Genomic DNA, 18,790 nt, shown 5'->3' on the forward strand with positions numbered 1-18,790 from the left:
CCTTTTACAGGGGGCCTGGGTGGCTCAGTCAGTTGAGTGTCTGTCTGCCTTGGGCTGGGGTCATGATCCCAGAGTCCTGGGAGCGAGTCCCAAGATCGAGTCCCATGTTGGGTTCCCTGCTCAGCAGGAAGTCTGCTTCTCCCTCCCTGTCACCCCACTCTTATGCTCGCTCTCTCTCTCTCTCTTAAATAAATAAATAAATAAATAGTCTTAAAAAAAAGAAAGAAAGAAAAGAAATACCTTTCACATATCGCCTCTACCCAGACACAAACACACATATACATCATACTTTATTTAAAAAAAAAAATTACCTTTACCAAGAAAGATGCTCTCTGGTGTTTTCTCTACTAGTATATGGTATACAGTTTCTTAAAAAAAAAAAAAAAAAAAAAAACTTTCAAGCCACTGAAATGACTGCAGAACCCACTAAATGTTGGAATCCACTGTTTGAAAATCGCAGCTCTAGATTCTTCTGGACTATCCCAATAACCAAGAGAACTTTTGAACAAAGGAGTAAGATAGCTGTCCAAAGAATACTGTTTAAAAATACCTTGCTTACTATTTGATACTATTATTAATCTTGTCAACCAATTAAATATGAAAATTTACATTAATCTCATGACAGGATGTGTATTTTTCAGATATATTTGAAAATTTAAGTGAGTTCTTGCTTAACTGCAAAAAAAAAAAAGAAAATAATCATAAAGTTTGGAAAGGAAAGACCACAAACCTGTAATTTTTATTAAAAATGTTCACTAAGGATTTTTAGTGTTCCTCTATAGTATTTAGCTTAACATTAGTTTAAAGACACCACTTTAAAAATCTATCATTCTCATTTGGATCATATTAAATAAGATGATTAGATTTAATGATCTATATGAGCTTCATTTTTTTAAAGATTTTATTTATTTATTTGAGAAAGAGAGAAAGTATACAAGCAGGGGAGGGGCAGAAGGAAAAGCAGACTCCCTGCTGAGCAGAGACCTCGAAAGGGGACTTGATCCCAGGACCCTGAGATCATGACCTAGGCTGAAGACAGACGCTCAACCTACTGAACCACACTACTGACTGAGATCTATGTGAACTTTAAAAAGCCCAATAACAGGGGCGCCTGGGTGGCTCAGTGGGTTGAAGCCTCTGCCTTCGGCTGGGGTCGTGGTCCCAGGGTCCTGGAATTGAGCCCCGCGTCGGGCTCTCTGCTCCACGGGGAGCCTGCTTTCTCCCCTCTCTCTCTCTCTGCCTGCCTCTCTGCCTACTTGTGATCTCTCTCTCTCTGTGTCAAAAAAAATAATATTAATAATAATAATTAAAAAGCCCAATAACATATAAGTGAAATAAGTCAGTCAGAGAAAGACAAATACCATATGACTTCACTCCTATGTGGAATTTAAGAAATAAAGCAAACGAACAAAGAGAAAGGGGAAAGAGAGAGAGAGAGAGAAGAAAACAGAGAGAAACCAAGAACAAACACTTAACTATAGAGAAGATACTGATAGTTACCACAAGGGAGTTTGGCTGGGGGCGGTGGGGGGGGATGGATGAAATAGGTGATGGGGATTAAAAGTACACTTCCCTGATGACCACTGAGTAATATATAGAATTAGTGAATCACTGTTCTTTACACCTTAATCTAATATAGCACTGTATGTTAACTCTACTGGGATTAAAATGAAAAAAAAACTTTTTAAAAATCCAATAGCATAATAAACTCATTTGAAACCAATATTCAAAATCCTAGATAATATTTGCAGGAAGGTTTAATAATCTTGAGGCCAAAGCACACTATGATTATCATTATAGAAGATTTTGCATCGAATTTAGACTTTGTAGTCACTTGTTTGGAAGGAAGTCCAATTACTTTTTACAGCATTAATAACTACCTACTGTAGTTGTAAAGGCCTTCCATAAAGTAGTGCAATTATGAGAAAAGTAATAAAATCAATTGAAAATACCAATTGCAGCCTGTTCCGCTACAGCTTGTTTTCCTTAAATGTGCATTACCTTCTATTGGGTGGGCCGTAGAGAATGGTGACAGTGTAACAAGAAGTGGTGTTGGTCCACACATATATTTTACAGTTAATTTCCCACAATGAAAAACAGACTATACCAATATACGAAGGCTTAAGGTAAAAACTGCACACTCTTCAGCAGCGCCTTCCTTTGGTGTAAATAGTGGCTGATTTTCTGGCTTTGAGAATCAGAACCCTTTTCACTGGAAACCAGATGAAGCTGGAGGCATTAAATATGTTACCAGGACACTCTCCATGCTATTTTTAAAACATGATAAGAAAGCTGCATTGTGAATCAGTTTTTTTTTTTTTTTTAGTTTTGATGAAGTCGCTCTCTATTAAAAGCAAAAGCACTGAAGTTCACACCTCTTAAAAGAGGAGTCAAGAGCACCAGAGTATAATGTTGCAAATGTTTGATTAAGGGGAATGCTGGGAGCAATGCTTAAAAAAAAAAAGGTCCTTGGGCTTCTGTTGGCTACTAGGATTATAAGTATTATAATTGTGTTCATTATTGCTTTGGTTACAAAGCCCCATAAGTTTAAAGTAGTCTGTCTCGCCCTTCAGTCCTATTGTTTTCACTGTGCAATTTTGTAGAACGTCAAAAAATGCTTATGGCCACTAAAAAACAAAAACAGAAACAAAAATTACAAGTATTGGCAAAGATGTGGAGAAAAGGAAATGTTGCGTACCGTTGGTAAGGATGTAAAATGGTGCAGCCCCTATGGAAAGTAGTAAGGAGGTTCCTCAACACATTCGAAACGGTGCTAGCATACGATCGAACAATTCCTGTTCTGGGTGGAATGGGTGAAGCAAACAGAACAGAAGCACTAATCTGAAAAAACAGATGCACCCCTCTGTTCAATGCAGTGTTATTTACAATAGCCACGATATGGAAGCAGCCTAAGTGTCCGCTGATAGATGAATGGAGAGAGAAGATGTGGGACACACACACACACACAGTGGAATATTACTCAGCTATTAAAAAGAATGATATCTTGCCATTTGTGACAACAGGGATGGACCTAGAGGTATTGTGCTAAGTGAAATAAATGAGGTAAGGAAGACAAATACCCTATCATTTCACTTATATGTAGAATCTAAAACACAAACAAACAAAATAGAAACAGACTCATAAATACAGAGAACAATGGTGGCTGCCACAGGGGAGGGAGGTAGAGGGACGGGTGAGATAGGTGAAGGAAATCAAGAGGTACAAATTTCCAGTTATAAAATAAATAAGTCATGAGGATGTAACTTAAAGCATAGGCAACATAGCCAATAATACTGTGATAACTATATATGGTAACAGATGGTAACTAGACTTGAACATTTCCTAATGGATATAAATGTCAAATCACTATGTTGTAAACCTGAAACTAATATAATATTACATGTCAACTATATTTCAATAAAAATATTTTATAGAATTGACATCTTGTAAGTATGGACATTTTTAGGCAGAATTACATGGATTTACATTGTTAAAATTACATACTGATTTTTTAAAAATCTTAGTTATTTGTTTATTTTTAATCTTTCAGTCCTTACAGATCTACCATATAACTTCTCCAGATCACCTTTTTTTAAATCCATTTTCTATCCTCCATTATTTAGCAAAGTATATGATCTCCAAAATTTTTTTAATTTTATTATTTTTTTTATTTAAGAGCAAGAAAGAGAGAGAGACACTAGCAGGGCGGGGAGGGGCAGAGGGAGAAGCAGGCTGCCCACTGAGCAAGGATCCAAATGTGGGACTCAATCTTAGGACCCTGGGATCATGACCTGGGCCAAAGGCAGATGCTTAACTGACTGAGCCACCCACACACCCCCAATCTCCAAAACTTAAAGAATTTCAGATTGAATATATACTTCATCACGTGGTGAGACTTGCATCTGGTGGTTACTTTTTCTGTACTATTTCATCATTAACCATTCTACTTTATAATATAGGAAACTATTTTGGCACTAATTAGTAGCACACGAGTCACCTGTGAGAATATTAGTTCTTCACTGTCACTGTAAAGTGTATTAACAGCACTGCTAAAATAATATTCGCTGACTTGTGGAAATTCCATTAAAATCCTTGATGATTAACTGTTGACAATCCCATTACCAACCTTACCTAGTGCTCCTTATGTTGTGCAAGCCACAAGTTTGACAAAGGAAATATTTTTTCTAAAATGAAGATTTCAAATGTTGACACCTCTTTTATAGCCACAGTCCGTAATGTTATAAGAACATTTCCTTTCTGGCTTTTTAATTTCTTATATTACATGAGCAAACAGGAAAACATCTTTTTCATGATCCTTGTATCCTGCAGTAATCATTTTCTTGATATTTGACATCATCATCCTCTCCTTGAGGCTTCTCAAAACAAAACTAAATTTAATGGAATAGAAGAAATTAGTTCATTTGAAGTTCTTCCCATCATTGCACTAATAACTTCTAGTATAGAAGATAAGGTTATTTTTTTCTTTACTGTTTGGCTTATCGTGTTTTGAAATCATTTATGCAATTCTTTGCAAATACGACTTTTTCCTTATTGTATTTTTTTTTTAAGATTTTATTTATCTATTTGAGAGAGAGACCGTGAGAGAGAGCATGAGCAAGGAGAAGGTCAGAGGGAGAAGCAGACTCCCCATGGAGCTGGGAGCCCGATGCAGGACTTGATCCTGTGATTCCAGGATCATGACCTGAGCCGAAGGCAGTCGTCCAACCAACTGAGCCACCCAGGCGTCCCCCTTGTTGTATTTTTAAACAGAAGTATAGTGTTTAAACCTCCCCTTTATGTGAAGAAGTATGAAATATCTGACAACTTTATCAGCATGTTTCTGAGTAAAATATTCAATTAATCTTGAAGCTTTCATTACTTCAATAAAAAAAAAAATCTCACTGGCTGATTAGGCTAACAGCTAACTGGCCATTTGTGATTAAGTTATGAAGCCCAATTTCAAATATTTAATAGAACATTATCAACATTTTCCCTCATTTTTTGACATTTTAAATCTGCCCTCTTGTAAAACTATCTACTAGATATGACTTTGGGTTTCCTGCGGGTATCTCAGACTCTTCATATCCAAAAGAAAACCCATACTCTTCTCCCAAAATGAGTTCAGTCTTTCATCCAACAAATATTTATTGAGCTCCAATTATGTGGCAGGCACTGGGTTAAATCTGGAAGATAAAGGGTGAACTAGATCAGGTAGATCTTTCTCTCAAAACAGTTGGAAATCAAGAAGGGAAGGTACACAAATCAAATAAACACAATAGGTAAATACAAACTCACATAAGTTATGTGAAGAAAGGGGTACAGTTCTTTGTTATAAAGGAATTTGTTCTGCTTTCAGGAATCATGAGTTCCTAATGAATTCAAGCATGAAATAAAATTTGGTGGATAGACTGGAATTAATGGAGCAAACGGAGGACACACCATGTGCAAAGATTTGGTGCCTGGTCGAACAAAGGCTGACGTGTCTGGAGACCTTGTCATTGAGAGCCCCAAATCCCTTGGTGGTTGTCTAGAGAATCATGGAAATCCACTTAACTATTCTAAGCAGAATTTGACCAAAGCAAAATCCTATTTGGAAAACATCACTCTGGAGAGCAATCTGGAGGGGTGGTCAGAGAAGGAGAAACCAAAGAGCGGGATATGCAGAAACGTGGGTCCGAGAGATGAGGGTGGGTCGCAGCGGCAGAGACGGAAGAACGTTGGGGTATGAGGGACAGGCTGCAAGAGCAGAAGAGACACACGAGGGAGAAGTTTCTACTGGACCCACTCTGCAAATTCCTTCAAACGGTCTCTAAATTAACTCTAAATTCAGATGTATGAAGACCTCTCTACTGGATAGCACTCTTTCAATCAGGGTGTTTTCAAGGGCTGGGAAAGAAACCCCTGCTCAAACACGTATTTATCAATCAATCAATCAATCAAGAAGAGTATTTCTCATCTCACACAATGTGGGGGGACAGGGATCCCCAGGTTTGGGCAGGCCTGAGGTCAGCCTGCTCTGACATTCATAAACACCGCAGTCATTCCAAAGTCTGATTCCCTCTGGCTCAGAGGAGGCTCCCAGCACAGGTCAAGTGTTAGGCTTGTTAAATGGCACCAGCAGGAGTGTGCAGAGAGCTTCTGCAGTCCTGGCATCTTAGTCCTTCCCCTCAACAGACCCAGGAACCAGGTCAGCAGTCCTTACCTATACCCATGACCACTGCCAGGGGAATGCCTGGCATTCCTGGTCTAACCCAGGTTCCTGAACCACTACAAAAAGTAGAATTCACTTAGGCCTGTGCTTCTCAAAGTGTGGGCCCTTCACCAGCAGCATCAGTGTCTTCTGTGAACTTGTTAGAAATGCAGATTCTTTTACATCAGAAACTCTGCGGGTGGGACCAGCAATCTGTGCCTTAATAAGCCCTCCAGGTGATTTGGATCAACACGTGCTAAAGCAGCAGCTACCGTCGGCTCAGACTAACTGGAACAAGTCCCGAGGTTTCCCTGAATCACCTGGTGTCTGCAGGATGACATGAACTCTTGAGTTAGAGTTTGAGGAAAACGTGTATATCCTTGAGTCTGCCCAGTTTGAGACGACCTCTCCCCTCTAAGTTAGGCTGTACTTAAAAAAATTTTTTGACTTAATAAAACAAACTTTTCAGGACACTGAGAGACCAGCCAAGTAGTTTTCAAGTGCCCATGATTCTTTATCAAATCCAATGTACAACAATTTCTAGATATTACTTTTTTTTTTCCTAGCTGAAGGTGGGAATGATGAATTATTCAAATGAGCTGTCATGATAACTGTTGTTCACACAGTGATGGGGGCAGTTGGCTATTTCTCACCCTACCCCATAGCTAGCCCCTACATGCACCAGAACTTGTTCAGTAAACAGAGAGGCTCGGCCTGTGAAACACTTTCCGTAAAGCAGAAACAACATGCTCAAGGAGAAATCCAGTTACAACTTTTGGTTTACTTGGGATACAAAAGGAAAAGATTTTCCTGACCTATTTATGGAAAACTGAATATCAACTACTGCATACAAGCAACAATACTAAATAAAGGCCCTTGGGCAAGAGATCGTAAATGCATTTATTCTCAAACTCCATAGCTAGTCATCTAGGAAAGGACACAGTGATCTTGATGTGCTTTGCTTAAAGAAAATAGTCAAAATGTGTTAATAATCCATGAGGTGTAAAAACATTTATTATTGAAGGACCTAGAATCTCAGACCCCGTCTGGAGATTTTTCTGTGAGTCTCTCATTGGAATATGAAATGGAGAACGCTACTTGAATCAGAGAGATGCTTAAAGTGAATTTGTCAGGAAAAGGAAAACGGTCTATAGTTATTTGTTCTGTTACTGACATCTGTGTCAATTCCAGAGAGTAGAAACTGTTTCCAAGAGACCATCATTTGTTTTGGGCTATGATCTCATTTTTAAGTAGGGGTTCTTAGCTGCAAATCATCACAACCAACTCTGCTAGTTAAACATAAAAGGGATGGACTGGAGATTATTAGGTAATGTGTATAATTCCCAGGGGAGTCAGAGAAGGTTTGGAGGCTATGCAACCAGGAACAATGTCCAGAATCATACTTCACAATTGGTTGCTTCTCTCTCTAGTGGGCACAAACCCCATGCCTTGTACCATTGACACTGATTCTCAAACCTCTTCTACCGCTTCCATGGAAAATGGCATCAACCTCCACTACCTCCAGCACAGGGATTCAGGGAGGTGCCAACTTTTCCGGGTACTAGCTTCCAATTAAAAGTCTGTTGCTAGTGGCTCTAAGGGGCCAAGTCTAAGTCACAAAGGGAGGTAAGAGCAATGAGTCACTGCTAGGTATCTAAAGTGAGAAGGAATTCATAAGGTGGGAATATGCTAACACAGAAAATTGTTCAAGAAATTAAAAAAAAAAAAAGGAAATAGCCACTAAATCCAGACTTAGGATGCTTTGTATGTTTGCACTCTGCTTTCCTTTTACTTTTTGCCATCAGTTATGGGTAGAGCAGGCAAATAAGTACAGCAGTGACACACTGTCCAAGTGCACATTGTAGACTTCTTACCATCTTAGTGGAGGGAAATGACAGAGAGCAAGCCCCATGACAGTGCTGTACCCAGTGCTGCCAGGCTTCCCCACTGGACCCAGGACAACATAAGAAAATCTCTGTAACAGCAAAATTCTTAACAGAGATCTCAATTACTCATAAAATAATGGGTTATAAGTCCTAGAGAAATATGTTAATACATCATCTTGTCCAAATCCTTCCATTTAAATAAGTTGACTACATTTTATCACATTTATTTATTTTTAAAAAGGCACATCTGACAGAAAACATTGTGACACTTAAAATTTGGAAATTTAATGAAAAATTACATGAAGCTGAGTTTCCTGAGCAAAAAATATTTTTTTATAACAATTTTATTTATTTGTTTGACAGACAGAGATCACAAGTAGGCAGAGAGACAGGCAGATTGTGGGGATGGGGTGGAAGCAGGCTCCCTGCCGAGCAGAGTGCCCGATGCAGGGCTCGATCCCAGGACCCTGAGATCATGACCTGAGCGGAAGGCAGAGGCTTAACCCACTGAGCCACCCAGGCACTCCGCAAACAATATTTTTAAGGGAAGAAATTCACTTGTTTTTTTCTTTTTTAGAGAGAGTGGGGTGGGGGGGGAGGGACAGAGGGAGAGAGAATCTTAAGCAGGCTCCATGTCCAGTGTGAAACTCAACGTGAGGCTTTATCTCACAACCCCAAGATCATGACCTGAGCCAAAATCAAGAGTCAGACACTTACCTGACTGAGCCACACAGGCGCCCCAGAAATTAGTTTTAAATTGAACTTAATTAATGTAAGGGCCTATTTAGTCAGAGCGATTCCATTTTGGATTAAACAGTCATTTTGTTGTTTATGCAGTAAAACTTAAACTGACCCTGCCCACCCCCCCAACCCCCGCCGCCCGGGACTTACTTAAAAGCAAGCCCAGGAAACCAGTCCCAGGTAACAAAGCCCAAATACAAGGGTGGGTCAGGCCAGGTGGAGGTATCCAATCAGTGGGGGTGCATACTGTCTCCCTAGCTACCAAGGAGTGTGGGTCCCACCCTTTGGGCGCCAATTCTGACCAAGGTGATAGGCTAGTTCAAATGTCTACTATAGGGTAAATTGTAATTCAATTGGTCACTTATGTGTGACCTAGCACGACTGTGCAGCTTTCTCTGTGTGTTACAATCTCATTGGCCACTTGTGCGTGGCCAGGCCCAACCACATGGCCTTTGCCCTTAAAAGCTAATCTCTAAAGGAGAGATTCAATCAGTTGGTCAGTTTGATTCTTGATGCTTGGCTCGAAATAAAGCTTTGCTCGACCTTCACTTTATATCAGTCTCGCTCCTTTAATCACAGACCCATTATTGGGGGACCTTACATTAATAAGAAATGTATTAACCTTGGGCAATGGAGATCGAATAGTTAACCATCAGGGCAGGCTGCTACTAGGTCACAGAAACCCTTGCTCAAATTAGAAAAACTGTCTTCCTAAATATATTTTTTACTTCCATATGCTAAATATGATCATCATATTCTTATATGCTTAAGAACAAAATGATTTACTGCCCTCTACCCTAAATGTGTTGTAACATATATGTAAATTTATGTCTAAAAGTGAATGTTATCTTTTTGGGTTGTGCAGTACACAGCACACACAACTATGCATGACAGCCCTGACAGCAACCCCTCTCTGCAGAAAATCTTTTCTAGAGCATATTTTGTAAAATCATTAAGTATATGGATATATATGCCATACAGAGAGACTGCTTTAACAAAAGATCTTAAAGTTCAGTGGCTCAAAAAAAAAAGAAAGTTATCTTTCTCCTATGTAACAGTCTCAAGTAGGGTTTAGCAAATTATACTCTTTGGGCCAAATTCAGCGCCCAGCCTCTTTTGCATTGGTCCTCAAGTTAGGAAAGGTTCTTAGAAATTTAAATGGTTGTTTAAAAAAAGAATGTGTGACAGGGACAATATGTGGCCTGAAAAGCCTGAAATATTATCATTTCTTTAACAAAAAAGATTTGCCAACCCCTGGCATAAAAACAGGAGTGAAGCTCTGTGCCACAAGGCCATCAAGGACACAGGGTTGTTCTTTCATGTTGCTCTACCCTCACTCACCCGGGGTGTTGACTTCATCTGCACAGTCAAGGTTGGCTCATCATCATGTCCACATCCTAGTTGGTGGAAAGGGGAAAGCCAAAGTGAAGGCCAAGAACTTCTATTTTTTAAAAATCTCAAGTACATCACTTTCCTTTAGATCACAAGACAGACCCATAGCATATTGTCATAGAGAACTGCAAGATCAGGTGGGAAATGTAATCCGTGGCTGGGCAGCTGTGTGCTCAGCCAAAATCCTCAGGTTTTTATTACTAAGAGTAAGAGGGGAGTGACTGGGACTAGGAGAAATTAGAAATCTGTGCCACATATACTGCCCAGAGTCCTCCTGATCTCCTTGGTTGGTGCTGAGCTATTTCAAAAGGTTAAGATCTTCCCATCTTGCCCACACCACGTATCAGAATAATTCCCATGAAGCAATTTTCCACGGTGGGGATTCCTGATAACAATCAACACAGCTTTCTCCTCTCTCTCTCTCTCTCTCTCTCTGTCTCTCTCTCACACACACACACACACACACACACACACACGCAAACACAAACACAGATAAGCAAAGGCAAGGGAAAAAGTAGGAGACAAAGGCCTAGGAAAAGGAGACCGGAACAGGATGAGATAAAGCACTCGTCAAATAAGGTAGGTGTATCAGGATCTTCCAGTTAACGACCAAAGTAGCTAAAAATTACACAGTCCTCAGCTACTTCCTGTCTTCCCTGAAGCTGGGGAAGACAACCCTAGTTGCCTGGCAGCAGACTACTAAATACAAAAACTGTCTCCTTGTCTAATCTGAGGTAATAAACAGCAGTCAGTTTCCAGATTTGCGCAGGTGAATCCAGGTCTTGCGGACCTGGGGCTTCCCATTATCCTGTGTTTATTTCTTGGGTATTTTTTAGTGATGGTGTTGCATGTTTACAACAGGTGAAGACGCACAAAACAGCCTCTCGGATACTCTGCTTCTGTTCTCAAGTAAAACACCAGGCGACCCTGAAAGCCTGAAAAGCCGTCTGTGTAACGGGGTTTTTCAGAGACAGGAAAACTGGGATTCCCCCCAAGAAAGAGCAATCTCGGTGAATGCCTGCGGTGCCAGGAGGCACTAAATCTTTCAGGCCTTGCACACCTGGGCAGCTCAGACACTAGCTCCTGAGGAGATTCCGTTAAAACAAAAGCCTCTCGGCAACCAAAAAGTATTGTTTTCAAAGTAAAAACAATGACATAGCTTAAGGAGAAAAGGGTATGGTCATTTTTGAGAATTTGTGTCCAGAAAAAAAAAATAAATGGATAAACTGGAACTCGTTTAAGCAGAAAAGAATTTCAGAGCCAGGGGCACCTGGGTGGCTCAGAGGGTTAAGCCTCTGCCTTCGGCTCGGGTCATGATTTCAGGGTCCTGGGATCGAGCCCCGCATCAGGCTCACTGCTCAGCAGGGAGCCTGCTTCTCCCTCTCTCTCTCTGCCTGCCTCTCTGCCTACTTGTGATCTATCTCTGTCAAATAAATAAATAAAATATTAAAAAAAAAAAAAAAAAGAATTTCAGAGCCAGAGCGGCTGCTTACAAAATCGTGAGTGGTGCTAGATCCCCAGCCCCCACCCCAGAACCAGCCCACCCAGTTTGGCCTCTGCCACAGTCCAAAACATAAGGAACGCAAATAGGGGATCTCCTGCCCCGACTGCAGACGCCAGAAACCACCTCAGCTGGAGGCAGCAAAGATGGTGCCCCATGCCCTGCCGCTCCACACCCATAGTTTACGCCTGAGGATGGGGCCCCCTCACAGCTGCCACTGGAAAATAAGGGTTTCTAGGACTCGACTGCAGAAGCACCAATTCCTCCTCACTCCACTCGTGCCTGGGTTCACATGCTTGGTGGGAGCCACGCTAAATGTGGAACCCGTGCTGAAAGAAAGTCTGAGAAATGTGGATATTGCTTTTCCCAAATCCAACATACACAAAAAATACTAAAAGGGGTTTGAAGTCCTATTATCAGCCACAAATGATATAGTGCACATTTGTCACTGGTTTTGTCTGGCAAAAATCCCCCACAATACTGTACTTCACAAATTCTAGGATGCACACTGCTTTTCACAATTAAATATCACTGAAATCAGATGCTCACAGGCTTCTCAGATGCCCCCCATTTCAGAGACGCCTAAAGGGGAAAGTAGATGCTCAGTAAAGGCTGGCTATTACAATCACTCACCTCATTCAAAAGAGGGGAGATTAATGGCAGCTGTGACATTTTGTAAGGGCCTATTCAGCCAAAGTGGCCCCACCCTGGTTTAACTGCCATTTTGTTGTAAAACTTGAATTGACCCTGCCCCCCCCACCCTCCAGGGGAACTTACTTAAGAATAAGTCCCAGGTGGGGCATCTGGGTGGCTCAGTGGTTTAAGCCACTGCCTTGGGCTCAGGTCATGATCTCAGGGTCCTGAGATCGAGTCCCGCATTGGGCTCTCTGCTCGGCGGGGAGCCTGCTTCCCTCTCACTCTTTCTGCCTGCCTTTCTGCCTACTTGCGATCTCTGTCAAATAAATAAATAGAATCTTTAAAAAAAAATAAAAAGAAAAAAGAACAAGTCCCAGGTAACAAAGTCCAAATACAAGGGTGGGTCAGGCCAGGTGGAGGTATTCAATCAGTAGGGGCGCATACTGTCTCCTAGCTACCAAGGAGTATGGGCCCCGCCCTTTGGGTACCTTTTGGGCGCCAATTCTGACCAAGGTGATAGGCTGGTTCAAATGTCTACTAGGGTAAATTGTAATTCAATTGGTCACTTATTTGTGACCTAACATGACTGTGCAGCTTTGTGTGTTACAATTTAATTGGCCACCTGTGCGTGGCCAGGCCCAACCACATGGCCTTTGTTCTATAAAAGCTAGTCTGTGAAACAGAGAGAGGTCACCCTCTCTTGTAAGAGGTGCCGCCCCGAATGTTCAGTCTGATTCTTGATGCTTGGCACAGAATAAAGATTTGCCTGACCTTCACTTTATATCAGTCTTGCTCCTTTAATCACGGACCCATTTTGGGGGGGACCTAACAATTTTACAATTGGTTCAGCGTCTCATTATGGTTAGAAAATAGGAGGGATAACTCATTTTTGTACCATGATGCTCATAGAGAGCAGTCTGTACATTTTATATCTGTGATTTTCAAATACCAACTCCCAGTAATCAGTATCCACGCAGTAACTGGTAAATCAAATCCTAACTTAGCAATAATACAACCTATTCTGAGGCTAAAAAGAGAAGTTGAACTGGTTTTGAAGGCACAGCACCACTTAGGAAAAATTACAAAAACAAAATTACAATTTTACAAACAAAATTACAAACAGCACAGAACAATGGGTTACATGTTGTTGACTTTAAGTTTTTATAGAAGATTCCATATCAGCTTGGAAATAAACAAATGTGGACATAATTAATATGCAAAGCATTGTCATTACTCTTTAGGTAAAATGCAAAGGTTTGGATGTGAAAGAAGAAATGTTATCTTCCAAAAGTAGAAGACATCATTCTCAGAGGACACGGCATATATTTAATACATAGTGAGGAGTAATCCATTTTTAAATTTTAGAAGCACTATTTTAACTGTTTTAAGAGTTATGATTGGAGTGCCTGAGGCTCAGCCAGTTAAGTGTCAGACTCTTGATCCCAGCTCAGGTATTGACTTCCGGTTGTGAGTTCAAGCCCTACATTGGGCTCCACTGGGTGTGGAGTTTACTTAAGAAAAAAAAAAAAAAAAAAGAAGAAGGAGTCACTGTAAACCTTTCTGGATGGGATCTTTAGAGATGAACAGTATTTTTTTTTTTTTTTTTTACTGGTTGGCAAACTAGCCTCCATACAAGGAGAGCAAGGAGAGACAGAAGAGGAAGGCCCCTCCAGGTTGGTTGGTGGCAGGTTTGTTTAATAACCAAGGGGATTTATTACGAGGCTTCTGTCCCGGGGCCACGAGGCAAGTAGATCTCCAAACCTGCCTGCCAGAACCTTTAAAGTTTACACAGAGGCCTTACCTCTTACATTGGTTCGGTCTCCAATACCATGTAGATAGCCTCAACAACACATTACTCCCTCAAGGGTACGTCCTGGAAACAGAAAAATAGCTCTGGCTGTGTGAGATCGTGGGCAGAACATACATTCCTAGGGCTGGGCTGCTTGTGAGCAGCCTCGGGGTGCCCAGATTGCCCGGACCTAGCTCCTGGTCAACTGGAGGTCATGTCCTCTCAGTGACTTCCCCCAACATCTTTTAAAATGTAAGTCTTTAAAGAGGACTGCCTCTTTTACATACCCATTTGATTTACATCAGATCAGCTCTAGCTGAGCCTTCAGCCTTTTAAAAAGTTAGAGACATTGGGCTTTGCGTTCTGTGCAAGCAGAGCTCAGGACGGTGTTAACAGACCTCTGATTGGATTCACAGTCTGGGTCAGATGCTTCCAATGAGGGTGAAGACTCCCAGATCTTCCCAGAGCACTGACCAATCCATAATGTAAGTGCTGGATTTATTCTCTCTCTCCACTCAGAGGGCAAGTATAAACTCAGGCTTGTTACTTTTTTTGTACCTAGTACCTGGCCTTGGGCATGCTCAAGAAACATTTATCAAATAAATTAATTATCAAATGAGTGGTTGAGCAATAGTCCTGTGAAAAGAAACACTCCAGGAGTACTGAAATTCAAAATTGCCATAAAAATGTCTCTCGGGTCATGTCATAGTATTTTCCTTCAGGAAAGGAGGCAAATTAAAAACAGCTAAATTCCTCTTTACAGGAAAATCCCTTCTTTAAAATTAAAGAAATACATATTTCATTGTGAAATAAAGCACACATAAAGTAAGAGGAATTATGAAATTAGGACCCAGGTGGAGAACTAGAACATTCCTAGTGATGAGGGAACAGAAGGCTGGCTGTGGACACAATAACAGCTGACATCCTGCAAACTTACCCCACTCCCACTCCTGGGTGGGACATATTGTGACATTCTTTAGGAATCTCCCAACTATCTTAATGTTAAAACCTTGCTAGAGGGAAAAACCTTGACAATGACCAGGCCTCAAGGCATCCAGTATCTTGTAATTCCTCTTTAGCATATGAAAGTTCTTTTGAAACCTCCCTTTTTCCTTACCTCCCCCAACTCCATCCTACATAACCTGCCATTCCCTCACAACCCTGGGGCAACAGCTCTTTCTGCCCATGGGTCCTGTCCCCATGCTTTAATAAACCACTATTCTGCACCAAAGATGAGTCAAGAATTCTTTCTTGGTCATCGGCTCTGGACCCACCCCACTGAACGTCACCTATATTCTAAAACTTCATCACTAGGACCCAGAAGCATGGCCACACCCCCTCTACACTCTAAACTCACCTCAGGCCAACATCTGCCAATCACCACCCCTCTAATCTTCTGTAACCAAGGTCACTATTGTCCTAACATTTGTAGGGATAATTTTTGTTTTACCACCTATGTGCAAATGCCTAAATTACAGGTTTAATTTAATTCCCTAAGTGAGTTTCTTTGGTTCATCAAGATTAGGTTATGATTCAAACTTCTCAAGAGTATTTCATGTCTAGTGAGCAAAAAAGGGAATGTATATGAAGTGCTGGATAACAACAACAACAAAAAAACTTTCCTTATATCACACACAGGTAAAGCTTAACAAACATTAGCCATTTTCATACAATTAGAAAAAGAACAAGAGAATGAAAACAATTGAGAGCAACACATTTATTGAAGCAGTCGCTAAGCTTTCATTTACAAGCAAATGTACTCAGGGGAAAAAAATCACAAGACAATATATTCAAATGTTATACCATCTACATAAAAATTAAACTTGCAGAATTTACAAATTAATATTCTGAGCAGACAGACAAATCATACATCCTTTTGCAAAATCCAATCTATAGCAGTTAAAAATTCATACAGTTACAATGTAAGACATTCTTTTTACAATCTACTTATTTACATAGCTTTTCCCATGGCAAATGATATAGTTCTTATCATAACTACCTAGGTTTGCAAACATAGTGTATTTAAAATATATTTAGCAGCATATAAAAAAATTAGATAAAAGGGAAGGAAATACTACTATTAAATAAAAATGAAATTAAAAGGTGATAATAGAAACAACTCCATAGGAAAATAGATCAAAATATATTTCTGTTAGGACATCAAAATGTTTCCCATGACAGAATGTATGCACAGCACTAATAAAACAATTTAACAGCATTTTAGTCCTGAGCACAGAATATAGCACAGCTGTAAAACTTTGGTCAATACAAGTAAACATCAACATTTAACACAAACTGTTTAACACTCTTTGTTAATAGATGAAGGTCAGTTCCACCTTAGGAAAAATCATCAATAATATTTTCCTATCTTATTTTTTCCCATTCTATATTAAAAGAACTTTGGAATTTAGAAAGCTTCTATAGACTGATATAAATACCAGACAAACGGACCACAATTTGACTAACATTCCCAATATGTTTAAATATATAAATCATCTGAACAGACCATACGATGAGTTACCAATGGTTTGCATTGTATTCCAGGTGTTTTCTGACTCTCACAAAAGCAGGTATCTTATAATTCAAATAATTTTAAGGTGTTTTTTATAGCTAGGCACAAAAATCCAGCCACAATAAAAGTGTGAATCAAGCAGTATACCAGTTAAAGGATATATATGTATTGGCAGATATTAAAATTAAGCACACAGGCTAGTACACAATTTTATTAGAATACCATTTATATTCAGCAGTTGGATTCAGATATATTTTCCAGTTAATCCCATTCATAAGATTTTGCTTAATAAATACAGGGCACCATTTCATAACGAGCATACAGACTATTATCACAGTATTCAGTTTATGACTATCTTCATTCATGTTTAATTACTGGCAATATCTTCCCCCAGATCTCCTATGTCAGAGATCTGGCCATCTTGCAAACTGCGAGCCTTCCAAATTCTTACAGTTCGATCACTACAAAACAAATTAAAAATGAACATGTGAAAAGAGGCAGAAAGACAAAGAAATAGCTCTTAGCATTATTTATTGTGAAAACATTTTCTGAAGAGGACTTCAATAGATGTAAGCAAAAATATACATTGTCCCATACATATATCAAACAGATACCCTTAATAATGATATTAAAAATAGTTCATATTGTCAAGGGCTTACTATATGGCAGGCACTGTTACTATGTGCCTTAAATATAAATACATTCAATTCTCTTTAACTACCATAGAGCTAGATAATGCTATTATCCCTTTGTATGGATGAGCAAAATGAGACCCAAAGAGGTTAGTGACTTGCTCAATATCACAAAATATGTGCTAGAACCAAGATTTCAACCTAGGCAGTCTGGTTCTTTGGCCCCACCTTCTAATCACTAAACTGAATCTGCACTCATTGTTTCTAAAAACAGCACTTGAGACATTGTCGATCAGAGATCTTCAGGCACAAAAGCCCACAATAAGGTTACAGTAAGGCTTATAGGAAGGGAAGAGATTGGGGCAGGGATTCCAGGGAGTTGGTGAGTCTGGCAACAGTCAGGAAGAGTTACGCTCAGGTGAAATCAGCATAAGCCCCCAGGAAAAGCAGTGGGCTGCTGAGAAGTGGACTGATACTCCACTATAATGGAACACGAAGATTTAAAGTATTTCTGAGAAAACTTGGTTTTGTTCACCCAGCAGGTGGGTACTGGGGAGTGGTTATTATACCATCATATTTCTTACTGTGTCTCTCATAGCTTTAAGGGAGTGTTACTTTTCTCCAATTATCTAATAAACTCAAAGCCAGGAGTTTCCATAGAATTTCATAGCTAAAAGGCACTTCAGAGATTATGCAGTCCATTTCAAGGATAAAGAGAGTTTAGTTATGTGTCCAGTGTAACATACTAAAGGGCAGAGGTGAGTCTAGAATCTAGGCTTTTTAGTCTCTAACCAGTAATCTCTGTTGTCCCTAAGAGCTCCTATCACAAGCAAACATTTTCATTTTTCTTAATTTTTTTAAAATTCTATATGAGATGACAGATGTTAACTAAACTTATTGTGGTAATCATTTCACAATATATGTAAGTCAAATCATTATGCTGTGTATCTGTAACTTCCACAATACTGTATGTCAATTATATCTCAATAAAACTGGAGAAAAGTAGTAATCTTCTCCCCAACCCACACAGCATATGTACACTGATAACAGCAAGGGGATACGTTCATTCATCCACCTGCTCGTCCATCCACTCCTTTATTCAACCATCCAATCAACAAATGTTTACCGAGAACTTGATATGTTCCAGGCACTATTCAGGTGCTCAAGACAATTTAAAAACAAACAAACAAACAAATAAATAACAAAACCTTCTTCCATTGTAGATTATACAATCTAACAAGAGAAGACAGTGCCTGGAAAGCACTTAGAACAACGCCTGGCAAATACTAAGCACCATGCAAGTGTGTGCTAAATGACAAATAAATAAGTGGAACTAGTTTGAAAATAGCCTTCTTGGGGTGCCTGGGTTGTTCAGTGGGTTAAGCCTCTGCCTTCAGCTCAGGTCAGGATCTCAGGGTCCTGGAATGAGCCCCACATCGGGCTCTCTGCTCAGTGGGGAGCCTGCATCCCCCAGCCCTCCTCTGCCTGCCTCTCTGCCTACTTGTGATCTC

General features: G+C 40.0%; 1 protein-coding gene across 11 annotated transcripts in view; it reads right to left on the reverse strand.

Moving 5' to 3' along the window:
* Positions 1-15,837: 15,837 nt before the first annotated feature.
* The window catches only part of KIF21A (kinesin family member 21A), a 151,757-nt gene continuing 148,804 nt past the window's right edge, over positions 15,838-18,790 (reverse strand). For all 11 annotated transcript variants that reach the window (XM_032855347.1, XM_032855356.1, XM_032855355.1 and 8 more), the window contains one exon: positions 15,838-17,108. In XM_032855347.1, the coding sequence (XP_032711238.1) occupies positions 17,015-17,108 (94 nt within the window). In that variant the 3' untranslated portion in view covers positions 15,838-17,014. The remainder of the gene's footprint in view (positions 17,109-18,790) is intronic.

The sequence above is a fragment of the Lontra canadensis genome, unplaced genomic scaffold, assembly GCF_010015895.1.
Source record: "Lontra canadensis isolate GAN:19392208 unplaced genomic scaffold, GSC_riverotter_1.0 scaffold9, whole genome shotgun sequence".
Lineage (NCBI taxonomy): Eukaryota > Metazoa > Chordata > Mammalia > Carnivora > Mustelidae > Lontra > Lontra canadensis.